Raw genomic sequence first — 16,071 nt, 5'->3', positions numbered from 1 at the left:
TATAGATGTGGGTATACCTATATTTCTATAGTATAGTGACTTTAATTCTTTTGGATGAAATACTGAGGATTGATATAGTTAGGTCTGATGGTGGCTCCATGCCTAGTCTTTTGAGGAAACTCTTTTATTGATTAAATGCTCCTACTAATTTACAATCCTGCCACCACACAGTGGGGGTTTTGTTTATTGACTACTCCACAAGGACAGACTATCAGCTACAGCACAGACTATCAGCTACAGATTCAGGTACATTTGAGTCTGAATCCAAAGCCCACAAACTGCTAAATACAAAAGAGATAACGGATAGCTGTTCCGTAAATAAAATGTAAGTTTTTAAACGCTGGAAAATTTTATCAGTGCTTAGCCATAAAATTGTCATTTTTCTCTTCTATGTGATTTTATAGGGGTCTTGTGATATCGCAAATAAAATACAGCAATATACTGGAGAGAGAAGGGGCTTTGGACTCGGGAAGTCATGAGTCTTAATTCCATTCTATGGCTTTTTCACCAGGGGACCCACAGACAAGGTATATAATCACTCTTTCTCTCAGTTTCTTCATTTTGAGAAACTTTTCTAAGCAAGTAAAATATAAATGACAGATAAAGAGGAATATCTTCCAAGTTCAGAAGTAAAGAAAAATATTGGCTGTGGAAAAAAGCAACTCAGTTATGCTGGTTACAAGTCTCCTAACTAGATTTCATTCTTCTATAGACTGTTCTTTATTTTCAAAATGACTTTTCATGGTAAATTTCAAATCAAGTAGGTCATAATTTTAGGAACCCCACAGATTAGCAATAAGTACTCACAGAGTGTTCAGATTCTTGAGTTTCTTGAAGGCACTCCCTGGAATTTCTCTTATTCTGTTAAACCTCAAGTCTCTGGGAACATAAAAAGGGGAAGAAAATTACAACATGTTGACTTCTATTCTGTCATTATTTCTAGAAGTCTATTTCTTTTTATAACCAAACATACGGCACTAAATTTAAACACAATTAAAACAAGATTAGTGCACGTCACCCATTGATCATTAGATATGTACATTGTTTACAGCAGAAGATTCATACCTGGTGCTCTATGCTAGTTCAAAATGTCAGAAAAAATGTCATTAGAGACCTGTCAAGATGCAGAATGCCATTTACTTTAGATAATAGTTGATTCCAAAATATATACTATATACAGCGATATGCCAATTGACTATATTTGGTTTGGTAAATAATATTCATATATTAAAGATATATATATATATATATGCTTTATTTTTTAGTTGTAGTTGGACACAATACCCCCATCTTATTTATTTATTTTTATGAGGTGCTAAGGATCAAACCCAGGACCTCGCACATGCTAGGCATGTGTTCTACCACTAAGCTACACCTCCAGCCCAATACAATGGTCTTCTAAGGAATTTGAAAGCGAGTCAACAGGATAATTACAGAAACAGCATGACAACATTTCAGCTGATGACAGAACATACATATGACAGTAGTCCTAAGACTCTATCACCTACGGACATCACAGCTGCCTTCGTTTAAGCACCCACGGCAATAGTCACCCCACCACAAAATTACCTAATGGCACATTTCTTAGAATACACCCCCATCATTAACGGACACATGGCTGTAGTTTGAGAGGTAATTAATTCTCCATACCAATGTTTTTGTTCAGCAATGAAAACACTGCTTTAGTCAGCCTGAGAATTTTCAAGTGTCACTTAGGTGCCGATGTTCAGTACTGGAATTACAAAGATAAGCAGAGTAGGGTCTTTGTAACTGAGCATGGAGGCTCCAGCGAGGATGAACAAGTGAATGATTACAACACTAGAGCATAGAGTATCTGTGAGGAACACACAAATATCATACTCCTACGATGAGCCTCATTACTGGTCTGCCTGGACCCTTCTGTCAGTGGGAGAACCACCTGCCCTCATTCCACTGATGATGGTGGAAATGTCAGTCGTGTGCCTCTGCCTGCTGTGAATAGGGTGAAAGAGGCCAACCAGCTGAGGGCAGCTTCTCTCTACATGCCTTGTTTCTTCCTTGGGAAATACAAGACCATGCAAGGCAAGTTGGGGACCTTGTGAGTGTTGATATGGCTGCTGCAAGAAATAGAGCTACAGTCATTAGCTGTAATTCAGAGTCCCAAGGAAAAGGAGCATCTAGGGATGTTAATGTCCATCCAGCCCAAACTAGAAAGACCCAGCTTGAAAAATAAGACCAAGCAGAAATAGTGCCAAAATCTGAGAAAAGAGACACCCAGGTATGCCTGGATATCATATATAGCTTTTGACTACTCAGACACATGAAGCCATGTGTGTCGATTTTGATATGCTAATTTGAACTGAGTTTCTAATATTAATGCAGGAGCATAGATGAAAGATGAAATAATTTATTTGGAAATGTGAGACCTGAGTGGAATTATATCAGGGAAATTTTACAGGTCACTCACTGGGTATTAGTAAAAACTAAGACAAAATCTATCATACTACTATAGTAGAAAACCATCAACAATTCCACTTAATTAATTTATCAAAATTCTTTACCACCACAAATAATTGTTCTTAGAATACTTAATTCACACATCTTTATAAGACTATCTTTAAATCCCATTCACCATTTTACATTTCTCTGGTGTTGACTTTAGTAGAATATGCACAGTTTCATTGGAGCTGTTATTTTCCAGTAAAATCATTAAATAACCCAGGGAATATATCCTCATTAGATAGAATGCACTGTTTAAGCAACATACATTGCTATTTGATGTGATTAGATTAAATTAGAAGGAAACTTTGTAAGGTATATGAGACCCTCCCTATATCCTTATATAAACATATAAGATATAAAGTTATATACCTATATATGCTAAGAACCATGAGTTTCCCATAAAAATAGAAGCTTTAAATTAATAGTTACAGAAAGGACTCTCCTCACATTTTAAAATCATAACTCCTAATAATGATCCCAGCAATGAGGTTCCAACAATATAAGAAGGAAGCAAATATAAAAGGATCAACAATTTCCCTTCTTTAGATTTTGAAATTTCTGAAGAACTCAGAAAGATATAAATGATAGAAGAATCCACATCAAAAATTAACTGCTATTTATATCTTGATAAAGTTCATTCTAGTATAATTCTACATATTTTCATTTTTACTATACCAATTACATATAAAAACACGTTATAGAAAAAGACCTCCTCTAGGCACAGTCTTTTTGTTATGTCTGCCTCCCCTCTCCAAATACAAGGCATTTGTAAGTTAGACACCTCTCTCCAAATATATATACATATGCATGTAAAAAATGTCTCAATCAGCCTTTTGCTGCTGTGGCCAAAAGATGGGATGAGAACCATTTTAGAGGAGGAAAAGCTTATCTGGGGTTCAGAGTTTCAGAGTCTCAGTACACACTTGGCCAATTCCATTCCTCCAGGCCCAAGGTATGGCAGGACATAATGGCAGAAAAATGTGGAAGAATGTGGTGAAAAAGAAACAACTCAGAACATGGCACAAGGAAGTAAAGACAGTTAATCCATTCAAGTGGATCGATATACTGATTAAGTTAAGGCTTTCATAACCCAATCATTTCACCTTTAAGCTTTTTTACATTGTCTCACACATGAGTTTTTGGGGGACATCTCATATCTAAACCATAATAATAAGATAAAATATGTTAGATTTTTGTCACTATAAACAAAATACCTCACAAGAACAATTAAAAAGAGGCAATGTTTATTTGGGGACCACATTTTGAAAGATTCAGTCCACGGTCAACTGACTCCATTGATCTTGGACTGAAGTGAGGCAGAACATTATAGTAGAAGAGTGTGGAGAAGGAAAAATTCTTAGCTCATAACAACCAGAAAGCAGAGAAAAAGACGGAAACAACAGACCAGGGATAGATATTATCCCCAAGGCCACAACCCCAATGCCCTACTTTCTGCAGTATCTGCCTGGAGTTACCACCCTGTAGTCCATTCAAATTATTAATCCATTAAATGGATTAATCCATTTAATGAGCTGTAACAGATGAGGTTATAGCTCTCACGCTATAATCATTGCTCAAAAGCCCCACCTCTGAACCTCGTTGCATTGGGGATCATGCTTTTTAAACATGAGCTTTTTGGCAGACAATTCATATTCAAACCATAACAAATATATGCATATATAAATATGCGAATATAATATGTGGGTAAGTATAAAATATTAAGTGGATTTAATTTTACAAAAATGCATCTACCTTTACATGGTTGTCAACGTTTCCCTTCTCCCTTCTCGCTATATCATTTCTTTATTATTCCTTGTCTTCACACAAAAGCCTGAATGTTTATTCCTAAATACTTGATAGTACTTCACAATGCAGATGGACCACTATACCTTTGTATGTTCTCATAGGGTCAGACATTCTGATTTTTCCCTGATTTTTGCAACACTGTTTAAAAGCAACAGTGCAACAAAGCAAGCATGCATATCTCCTGGTGCATATAAAAAAAAAAATCTTTCTCTAGGGCATATATTCCAAACTGAGATTGTCAGCATAGGGTGTGCATATCTTCCATTTTACAACATGATGTCAATTGCAAATATATTCTCATCTGAATACATTGTAACAGTAATTTAATTAATTGAAAATAATGCAAAACCATGCTTGAGCTAATCACCAAATTATAAATTTAAACTTGCCATTGGATTGATATGAAAGTCAAAGTGTTATGCCTATTATCAGAATTCCTTACTTGTACTTCTTCACAAGTGTGCAAAAATAAGTTCCCCTGACACAAATACAAAATATCTTTGTAAAGTGGTGCTGTAGTGAGGTCTCTGAGATCCCAAGGGTTGTTCAGTGGACTGTGAGAAGCATGGTCCATGAACTGTGGCCATGCCCTCTTCTCACCTCTGATGTGCACTGAGGGAGTCTCTGCCTGAGAAGCAAAGTTAGAAACACTGATATTTTGTTTCCCATAAATTCCAATAAGGCGTATTCAAATGCACCCAGTGAATATGTTAATAATTGTCTTCTTTAATTGGCAGTATTCTGTCACACAAAATTTTACAGTCAAGTGCATTGTAAACTGGAATTCTAGGGAAAGGCCTCCCCTCATAGTTTTAACTATTTCATTTAAAAATATATACAGAGCACCGTATAATTTGTTACCTATAAAAGGGTAAATTCATTCTGATATTATTAAACCCCAAATTAGATCATCTAAATTCAGATGACCATAAAATTTGCATCGGGCTGATTTCTGTGTAAATTTTACCCCAGAATGCAATTTATTTTTCCCAGACAGATTGCCTCTCTCTTGGTCAAGATAGGTCACTAGCAATTTGGCTTATATAAAATGTGTTGTTTCCATAACATTTCCCTTAGCCTAAAGTTTAGTATTACATTTCCACTCACTCATTACACATTTAGATTCTGCTATAGTTAGGACCTTACCTGCCCCCCAAAGGTACTTATATGAAAGGCTTGGTCACCAATTGTGATGGAATATTCAAGAGGTGGGGCCTGATGAAAGCAACTTACATCATGGGGACCTGTTCTTGAAGGTGATATTGGGACCCCAGCTCCTTCCTCTTTCTCTCTTTACTTCTTGGCTGCCATGAAGTGAGCAGCTTTGCCCCACTGTGCACTCCCCGACCATGATGTTCTGCTTCCCACAGGCCCACAGCCACAAGGCCAAGCAATCATGGACTGAAACAGTGAGCCAAGATAAACCTTTTAACCTTGTAATATGAGCCAAAATACCCTCAGGTATTTAGGTAGAGCATTGAAAAGCTGACCTAATGCAGAGTGAAATTTGAATTACTATATATCCTTCACAATTGCTTCAATTTCTATAGATATAATATTGATGAATATTCATGATAATACAAGCTTCATTCCACCCATTTTTCACTGGAACTCAGAGAGCCAGTGAAACCAGAAAATTTATTAAGAATGGTAAAACAAAAATTAGATGATGTGTTTGCCTGTCTCCCCTCCCCTCCAATCCAAACTGAAAAAAAAAAAAAACTGAGAAGGAAATATTATGTGTTCTTCATAGTAAGTAATTTGGAATCAGTGTTTCTAACCAATCAGAGATAGGTTTTTAGCTTGAACTCAAACCAGAAGATTCTCCTGCTAAAAGGATTTTAAATGATTCCTTATAACAGAGTGGGAGTTAAAAAGAAACATGGACAGAGAGCAGGTGGACTAGCCCCAAAGGAATTAGTGCATCTCAAGTTCATGCCATGTGGTCCCTTTCAGTAATAGTGCATGCCAGACAGAGGGCTATAGGAATCCACAAGCCATTCATGGTCAAAAATGTCCAGAGCAAGACACAAAGAGAGAGAGGTCCAGGCCTTGTCTAGATCCTGAGGTTCCTAGCATGTTTTATAAATGCCACCTTTTAGTGTAACATTTAGACCACATTTTATGTTTACACTAAACAAACTAACATTTAACGTACAAAAAATATATATATATACAATTGTTTGGAACTAATTCACACAACAATTGCAGAAGCCATTTTTAAGATTACATTCAATGATGTGTGTGGCATGGATGGTGCAGTCCAGTTTCAGTTGTAAGATGACTGTGATCCCCTTAGAATATTTGCTAGCTAGGCCTAGTCTGGGACCCGAAGCATAATTTCACTAAGAGAAAAAAAATGACAAGTCTAAATCTCATACCCAGTCCACAGAGCTGGTCCTACCATGCTGCAAACCTCCTAATAATGTCCGGGGTTAAAGACAGTCTCAGCTTTGTTTGGAATAAAATACTGGCCATTTTAGGAAAAAAAAAAAAAATCTCATACTGAAAGAGCAAAACAAATAAACTGGAGCTCTCAGCACCTGTCTTAACAGGCTGTTTCTCTGTTTGCATTTGCTAGTTGTTTCTCATACAACCAAGAAACAGTCATTCAGGCAGAAAGCCTATCTTCATGAAATAAAGATCAAGCAGATTCATTCTTGAGCCAAAAGCATTCCTGTTGAAGGTGGGGATACGATTAAGTCACTGTAATGGCAAAAACACACAACTGTGGAAAGAAATGTACGCCATTTGCTTCACTCCATGAACTCTTCAAAGGGCAGAAGGAAGCAAGATGACTCCCAAGAGCAGGGTCATCCTTTCATTTGTAAGGAGCTCACATCTGCACACTCCTGGCAGCCACAGGACCATCACTGGCTTCAGAGCGTGAGGTAGACTGCTGCCTTAGTCCAGCCCTCAGGTGGTCACTCTGACCTAGCTCTCAATGATCCCCATGACCCACTGCTGTCCCCTCCCTCAGCTGCTGTCCTGCTTTCTCATTGCATAGTCCCCATATGCTGTGCCACGGTACCCTTTGTACCCACTTTGGGGCAAATACCCTTCTAGCCGCTGTGCCAAAGGTTTTGTGTTTTTGTGTTGTTTTCCTCTCGATGTTATTAACATTCAAATAAACTGACTTTGAATGAAGCAGATCACCCTCTATAATGGGAATGGGCTTTAAACAATCAGTTGAAAGCCTTAAAAGAAAAAGACTGAGGTCCTGCAAGGAAATTCTGACTGCAGATTAATCCTGAACTTGAACTGCAACATCAGCTCCTCTGTGTAAGTAGGTCTGTTGGCTTAAATCTCTCTGCCTGCATGTACACACACACACACACACACACACACACACACACACCCTGGTCCCTGGTATGTAGTCATTGTTCTAACCAAGTCTACACAGAGCCAACCCCGTAGGAGTCCAAGAAAGGAAGCCAGACCCTATGGGAACTTTTCCAGGGTCGGTTTGGTACACATGGTTGTGGGCTAACTTATTTTTTTTTCCTGTTTTTGTACATATTGATGTTTAGCTACATATCTACAACAATGGATAAAGTGCTTTTACAAACATAAGAATATTATAAAGGTTTCAAAGATGATACTAGAACAACTTTACAACTGTTCTTCCATCATCAAGCTTTTTTTCATTTTGCTCCTCAATGAAATTCCCCACCCAGATCCACATTATTTTTTAGAAACCATTTCGTCCCCTCTCAAGCTTGTGGATTAGACCAAGCAGAATTGAGGCTCTCTGTGCTGAGTGCTTGTTCACAAAATCCCTGGGATCAGGGAATCGATTACTTTATGGGTCTTAAAGCGCTGAGCACGGTCAGGTGCCCTAGAGAGTTAAAATTAGAAGATAATAGACAACACACACACACACACACACACACACACACACAAAATCTAAAAGGATGTACTTGTCTTTAATGTCCTAGTTTTGTTTTTTTCTTTTCCATTTCATTTTATTTTTGGTACTGGGGATTGGATCAAGAGGTGTTTAACCACTGAGCCACATCCCCAAGCCCTTTTTAAAAATATTTTATTTAGAGACAGGATTTCACTAAGTTGCTTAGGGCCTCGCTAAGTTGCTAAGGCTGGCTTTGAACTTGCAATCCTCCTGCCTCAGTCTTCTGAGCTGCTGGATTATAGGTGTGAGCCACCACACCCAGCTTTTCCTTTAAAAAAAAAACAACAACAACAACAATAATAACAACAACAAACAGAGGACCAATACTTTTATAACCTTTAAAAACTTGAGCATTTTGTTATTTCTATTTTTTTGTGGAACCCAGGGCCTCATGCACACTAAGTGCATGCTCTACCACTGAGCCACACCCATTTCTTTTTAAAAAGAAACCAGTGTACAGATCGATTCCTCCAACCTCTGACTTTACATATGGAAAAAGAAGAAAAAAGTCAAGGGGAGGGGAGAGAACTACAACAAACTCGCATATCCAGCCAAGCTGAAAATGAACACTACCGTTGCAAGGCAAATGTTAACATGCTGATTTTAGAGCTGAAAAACTAAGACCCAGAATATATCATTTCCCTAAAAGTAAAAGAAGTGGCCGCCGGGAACAACCCTCCAGGATATCTGCTCACACAGCAGGCTCTGCCTCCAGTGTCCCACCTGAGCTCCAACACACTGTGAGGAAACTGAAATCCCAGGATGGACAAGTACATTCACCATCAGCCACTGAGGTCCAGAGGCTGCATCCAAAAACATGTCTCCTGATCCTCACATGAACACACTTTCCACCTCATTATGTAAAAGAAAATTCCTGCTGTTCTCAGGCAGAACAGTGAGAGCTCCATGCTAAATCCCTTCTCTTTCATGGATTACCTGGTTAAAATTAACATTATTTGTTTCCACAAAGAAGCTAATAGTGACACAGTTAATGGAAGATATTAACCTGTCCAAGGTAAGTCAGTACTTAATGCAAGGGTACAGCTGCATTATTCAGGTAACTCGGAGGATCATAATGTAAAAAGAGTGTTATAATTCTAGACAATATACCTATTCATGGAAACCCAGAGCAAACTGCAAAAACCTTGACAGTCTGTTCCAGATATTTTCATCCTCTGCATATTTGGTCCTTCCAGCAGGTGTCACTAAATGGTAGTTGTCTTCCAAGTCAGAGAAATGATTTCAAGGGAGATGAGGTGGCTTAATTTGTCCTGAATGTCACAGTGTGAGGCCACAGACTGAATATGAGTCACCATCCATTGCATGTGAAAATAGGAGCCAATAGCAAAGCTTCACTCAAAGGTAATGAAACACCATATTATACCAAATCATGTCTTTTATTTGGTAATAAGTAGCTCTCAGTGGATTTTCATATAAAACCAAAGTGTCATAGCCTGCTGAATATGAAGACATTCCTCACTTTGTCATTCCTTCTGAAAATCTTTTTCAAAATAATAGTATTTAGCCTTTGAAAGTAATTATTTAACATAATCCATAGTATCAGGTTCAGTATTCTACTATGCAATAGTTTTCACTCTTTTATGCTCTCTTGGATTCTGTGTGGCTCTTCAGAATGCTCCTGTGCCTGGGAGGGCGGACAGGTCAGTATCAGCATCAGCAATCCCACTAGAACAAGGCAGGCCTATTTGCACGTGACCCAATAAACATCGTCTGAAAGTAGAAAGAGTCTTACAGAGTCACTGAGATCAGACTTGGTTATATCCTTATGTTGTCCTATATTTATCCTGATTTTCCTTCCTGTTTCCTATCGCTAGATTGCTACTTTGTTCTGGGGGAGTCAGAAACATCACCCCACCATCTGGTCTTGGACCATTTATCTGGTGATCTGGGGCTTGTCGGGTATGAGATGTACTCCTAGGTCCCCTAATGCCCCTGTTATGAATAGAGCTGAGCCAGTTTGCATAGCTCTTATTCAGCTCCATACCCTGGGCTTCCCTGGTTCCTTCACAGCCCCACTGGGTGGAACTTTTCATCAGTCCCTAACCACACTGTTTTACAACCCTACATGTGTACACGTGTTGTTCTTCTCCTAGAAGGCCATTTCCTTTCTTCTGCTTCTCTCACAGGGATGGAGGAGTCAAAGATGCCACAAAACCTCGAGAGCATGCTTAAAGAAGGTCAGAAGGAAGAAGAGCTGGGCCACCATCTGTTTGGGTGCTTCCTGATGTCAAAACTACTGGAATGCTACTGATGAGCCTCCACATCCATCCTTCAGTTGCACAGAGAAGCAGTCCCCATCAGCCACTCTCTGGAAATTCCCCTGTGCTCCTGTCAGGCCTTTGAAATGACAGGCAGTATAGCATAGTGGTTAGAAAAGCAGACTTCAGAGCAGGGACACATACTTGATTGTGTCACACTTGGCCAATCCCAGCTATGTGACTGTCTCAGAGGTTCCTCATCATAAAACTAGAATAATGAAACTCAGTATTAAATGTCCTAAGGCATGCAAAGTTGATGGGATAGTGTCTAATGTGTACCAGTAATCAAAACATTACGGGTATCAACATATATTCTGCTATTAGAACATTTTAAATACTACATTGTCATCGTCTAGTTACCATATCTCTGCCTAATCAGAGAGGTTGTCTCACTACCTTTATGTACACAATGGAAAATTTGTATCCCTAACATTACTGTCGATCCTGAGTATTAAACCAAAATAATAAGAACAATAAAATTAGAATGAACCACCTATGATTTGTAACTGGAAAAAATAAAAAATACTGGAAATCAAAAAAGGAAATACTAGAAATCTAAAGCAAATATAGAACCAGTTTCAGTTCAGCAACATACAGTTGTATCAGTAAAGGGAAAAAAAAAACACATTAGCAAAAACATGCTGTCTGATGAAAATTCAAAATATACTTTCTTCCAATTCAAAATCAACTGTGAGAAAGAAAAGAAACACCCAGTTAACAGAAATGAGACTAACCAAGCAGGTCACTGTCACTTGAATTTCAGTGCCTGAGTGTCACGCACCAGACCGACCCAAGTGTTGGGAAATGTATCCTGTTTGCCAACTGCTGGGAATCATCTGTCTATACATTTACCACTTCATTCCTGGAGTTACACAAGGGAACTGACAGAGATATTAGATTTTGCAATAGTCTAAACTTTGTCAGCTATGTTATATCCTTTTTTGGAAAACATATCTTCATCCAACAAAATTTTAGTAAATTATTTAATATATTTTTGCTTTATCTTTTATGCCAATATCTGTGTTCCAATAAAAACAACTAAAAAAATAACAGTTCCTAAACTTATTTTTAAGATAAGTTAATTTCCACGTCTCGCACTTTAGCTGCATTCCTTCTTCAACGCATTGCAAGCCAGCTTCCTCCTTTCCTGCTTCATGCATGTGGTCCTGGCCTAGGTTGCATGTCCACTCTAGATGGACACTCAGTGAAACTGGTGGTCATTGTGATTGTCCTTTTGGTGGTATTTTGCTGCCTTGCTCCTCAAGTTCCTCTTGCTCTTCTCCTGTCTTTATAAACAGTCTATTTCCAATTTCTTTTCTAAATCATGTTCTTGGGACTATCTCTACAATGTTACTATCCCTCAGTCTCTGCCTTGGGCCCCTTTCTCTCCTTCCTTGACCTTCATAAAAAATTCTTTTGACTTTCAAGTAATTATATAAAAGTGAATAAAAAGTATTTCAAGAATTCTAAGGTAGTATAAATGTATGTGTATATATATACATACTTATATATACTTATATATACATACCTACCTATATATATATCTGTGTACAATGAAGGGAGAGATTCATACATTCATGTACATAGGTAAACATAACAAAATTCTACCATTCTCCTAGAATCAAAATGGAGTTACTAACCAATAATAAATGAAGTTGAGAGGTTATAAAGGAAAGGTTCTCATGTGTGATTGCCTGTCACAAAAGACTGGCAGGACCACAAACATGCACAAAAGCCACCACAACCATAGACACAAGTTACTTCTGTGAGGACACCTGCCCAGCAACTATCTATGCAACCAGAAGAACATGACTCCTGTTATTAATCATTGTGGCCAACGATGGTTGTCGCAAAATATCTGATGCAATCCTCCTCGTTTTTGCCTTTAAAAAATTCCCCTTGCTTCAATCTATTTGAATATGCACACCATTTACTATGGTTTGAGTATTCCCATTGCAGTGTCTGCTATTCCAATATTCTGCTAGTCACAAATTAACAAAAGCATTTTTTGGAGAATCTTTGTTGTTTTTCTTTTTTTTTTAGATTGACATATTTACCACATCTTCCATGCCTGATGTTCATTCATCCATTTGATCTAATAGATGAGGCACCATACCAGATACCTCAATTTCTCCCAAAGTCCAGAAAAATCCTCCTCTTTCCCATTTTCCTATTCTCCACTTAGACACAAGATCAGAAGCCTGGGAGCTACTCCCTCCTCCTGAGCCCATAGAGCCAAGGCACCCTCTACATCTCCTGCACCTTCCCCTGACAGGTCCTATGCCCACATCATTACCACGGAACTGGCTAACCTATGCCCCTCATCCCTCTGGCATGCAGCTGTGAGAGCTTTCTTTAGGAAAGCAAATAATTTTGCTTTGTTGGTTTATTTTTAAATCCTCCCATGACACTCTATTGCCAAGAGAGCCCAATCAGAGATGCTTATGGGGTGTGTGAGACCCGTCCTAACTTCCTCCATGGCGTCCCTTCCTTACATGGGTCAACAGTTGTGACACCCTTGGTTTTAAATGCATACTTTCATGTCTTATCTGCTATCCTTTTTTTTTTGGAATTCCTCCCCTCCTTCTATGCGAGAAATATCCACTCACCTTCAAAAATTCTGCTCAGTGATGATGCCTTTTATAAAGCCTTTAACCTGACAAGAAAGATTGAATGTGACCCAGTGTGGCTGCCCCTGCATTGGCTGCTATTCTGTGAGCATCATGCACTAGAGCTCCCAGCTTGGGTACCAGGCACTAAGCATGGCCACTAAGAGACAAAAGAAGAAATACACTATGTTTTTGTAGTTCTGAGGAAATACACCATTTCTTTAAAAACAGAAGATTTTCCCCCACCCTTTACTTTAGCTTTACTAAATACCCACAGCAAAAAACACACAAAGTGCATTCACATGACAGAAAAAAAAATGGTTGCTTTCTTTCTTTTCTTTTATTGTTTTAATCAGTCTGCTATTTTTTATGGATAGTTTCCTCTGACAGTATTTTTGTACTATAATTTATTCCACAGTGGGATTAACTGATCAAGATACTTTAGAAATGTTACCTGGACAGAAAGTCAACTAAATTTTAAATGTTTTTGCATACAACAGTGATCAATACACACTTACTCACAAAAGATGGATAGATGGATGAATGGAAGGAGGGAAGGAAGAAGAGAGGGATGTGGGCTCTTCCAAGAAGAAAATATGTATCTTATCTGAAGAGCCACAGCACTAAATAAATGTCTATGACCTCACTACATTGTAGAGTAAGTGAGCAAATCAAAATCAATATGCCAAGAATGTGACTCTCAGAGGTAAGGGATATGTGCAGTAGAACTCTTTGAAAGTACCATTTCCTCTTCCTAAAAACAGATGGAAGGCAGGGGCTGCTTTCTCTAAATCCATTTGTAGTAGTGGCATGTTAGAACTGACCTCTAGCATGTAGTCATATTACATGTTTGCTCATTCCAAAGCAAAAAAAAATTGTTTTAAAGGTCATAAACAAACTTACAAATCTACTTTGATCTGAATTCAATGCCTAAAATTTATTCTAAATGAAACACCAGGTGAGGACCGAATTTGCCTACAATGTAGCTGAGCAGCAGAATAAAGAATCATCCAACTTTCCCATTTCTGATTTTACAGGAGAGGAAGTCTTCTGCCAAAGCAATTTAAATGAAGAAACAACTAGCTGGGTATTTTGGTGAATATTATTACTATCTTCTAGTCTTTACCATAATAGATCACTTATTTCTAATGAATTGGTCACTGTTATAATCCAACAGGCTAAAGGAAGGAGAACTCTCTTATAGGAAGAAGTTTGCTCAAGCCATTTCTCTCAATAGCATCATAAATTGTTAGTATAGATTTATATGAGTTCTGGTATTACACGTCAGATCAGAGCACACAATCACAATTCACATCACACAAAATTCCTCATATTTCAATTACATATAAATTCTGATATCACTATCATTACTAAACTCATTGAAATTTTAAATAACACATTAAATAATATTATCTTCTATTCCAAAAATCATTCTTCTTTTAATTGATAGATGAGGTGAAGATTTGTATATATTTTTTAATCAAATCGTCCAGGTAATGTAGAAATGTTACCTTATTAGAAAGTCCATGAACTTGTGAAGACTCACAAGCAATAGTGATCAATACATATTTATTGATAAAAGATGGATGGAGGAATGGATGGAGGGAGAGAGGGAGGTATGGGTGTAGGCTCTTCCAAGAAGAAAATAAATATTTTCTTATTTTTTTGTTTGGTGCATTACAATTATCCATAATGATGAGATTCATTATGCCATATTCATTATTCATGCATAATTTGATGTATGTCATTCCCTCATGCCTTCCTTTTCCTTCTCTCCCTCCTTCCCCCAATCCATTTGCTCTACTGTACTGATCTCCCTTCTTCATTGTTATTATTATTTAAATTAGTGCATATTATATATGTATATACATATGTTTGTGTGTGTATAAATATGTAAATTTCACTGTGATATATCTGTACACAAGCATAGCAAAATTTGGTAGATTTCCTTCTCAGTACTTCCCCAGATCTTCCCCTCCTCCCTTCTTCCCAAACCCCTTCCTCTACTCTATTTATCTTCCTTCTATAAGAAAATGAATATTAATTAATTAAAGTAGATATCATTTTAAAATAAATAATACAATAGCTTGCACAGCAAAGTCACTCAGAAATTGTACGATAAATAATTGAATTAATGAATAACACTGAGTGAATACATTAAAAATAATTTTTACCCTTCAGGTTAACCAAAAAAAAAACAGTACTTATAATAACATGTAGGTAATTTTGTTAATCATTTTTTTAGTTCAGATTTTTTTAAAATGAGAAAGCATGGCCCAGAAAAGTTCACAAAATTAGCTGTGACCTGTGAATCTCGTCCTCTTCATCACAGGAGATTTCAGATCTTCTGACTTTGATTAAAGTGATTTTCCATTAGAGCGCATTATTGTTTGTGTCTAGTAACTAAAAAGAGAAAAAAAATGTTCTGCAATGACCTATTTTCAGAGGAAATGTTTTTATAATGAGCAAAAGAACACTGCACAAGTCATTGTAGTTTCTAGTCAGCAGTTTTATTGTATGACTGGAATGGCGGAATGACTGTAATTGCTTGCTTAGGTCTGGAAGCATTTCCAACTTCTTAGCCAATTTATAATTTCTGGCGTCCTTCAGTCTCTTGATCAGGGGAGAGTTGGTCAGAATTTTCAGGGGGTACGTTTGGGGTTTCATGGAAGCTACTGATTGGCAGGGTCTTACCACATATACCACATACTCAAGTAAAAGAGGAAATTCCTGATTTCATTTACCAAAGATTAGAAATAACTACCAAGAGTAAAATAGGCAGAATTAAATTTAGCCTGAACCTCAGAATCCAAAACGAAGTCATACTATTCCAATGGGTGAGATTATACGTTTATAAAATGACATTTTCACACTTTTGTAGAAACATTATGATACGTCCATGAACATCTTAGGAACACAGAATGCTCATGCCATCTCTAATTCAACAAATGCACTTGTAAACAATAAAATAACACCATTGTGAAGA

At 37.5% G+C, this 16,071-nt stretch overlaps 1 protein-coding gene across 1 annotated transcript in view; it reads right to left on the bottom strand.

Annotated features, from left to right (window-relative positions):
- Pxdnl (peroxidasin like) overlaps positions 1–16,071 on the bottom strand; it is a 454,066-nt gene that overhangs the window by 294,025 nt on the left and 143,970 nt on the right. Inside the window, exon 2 of the mRNA XM_026394395.2 lies at positions 808–879. Within this exon, the coding sequence (XP_026250180.2) occupies positions 808–879 (72 nt within the window). The remainder of the gene's footprint in view (positions 1–807; positions 880–16,071) is intronic.

This window comes from Urocitellus parryii, chromosome 7 (genome assembly GCF_045843805.1).
Source record: "Urocitellus parryii isolate mUroPar1 chromosome 7, mUroPar1.hap1, whole genome shotgun sequence".
Classification (NCBI taxonomy): Eukaryota; Metazoa; Chordata; class Mammalia; order Rodentia; family Sciuridae; genus Urocitellus; species Urocitellus parryii.
Note: the sequence above shows the minus strand (reverse complement) of the source record. Positions and strands in the feature narration are given on the sequence as shown.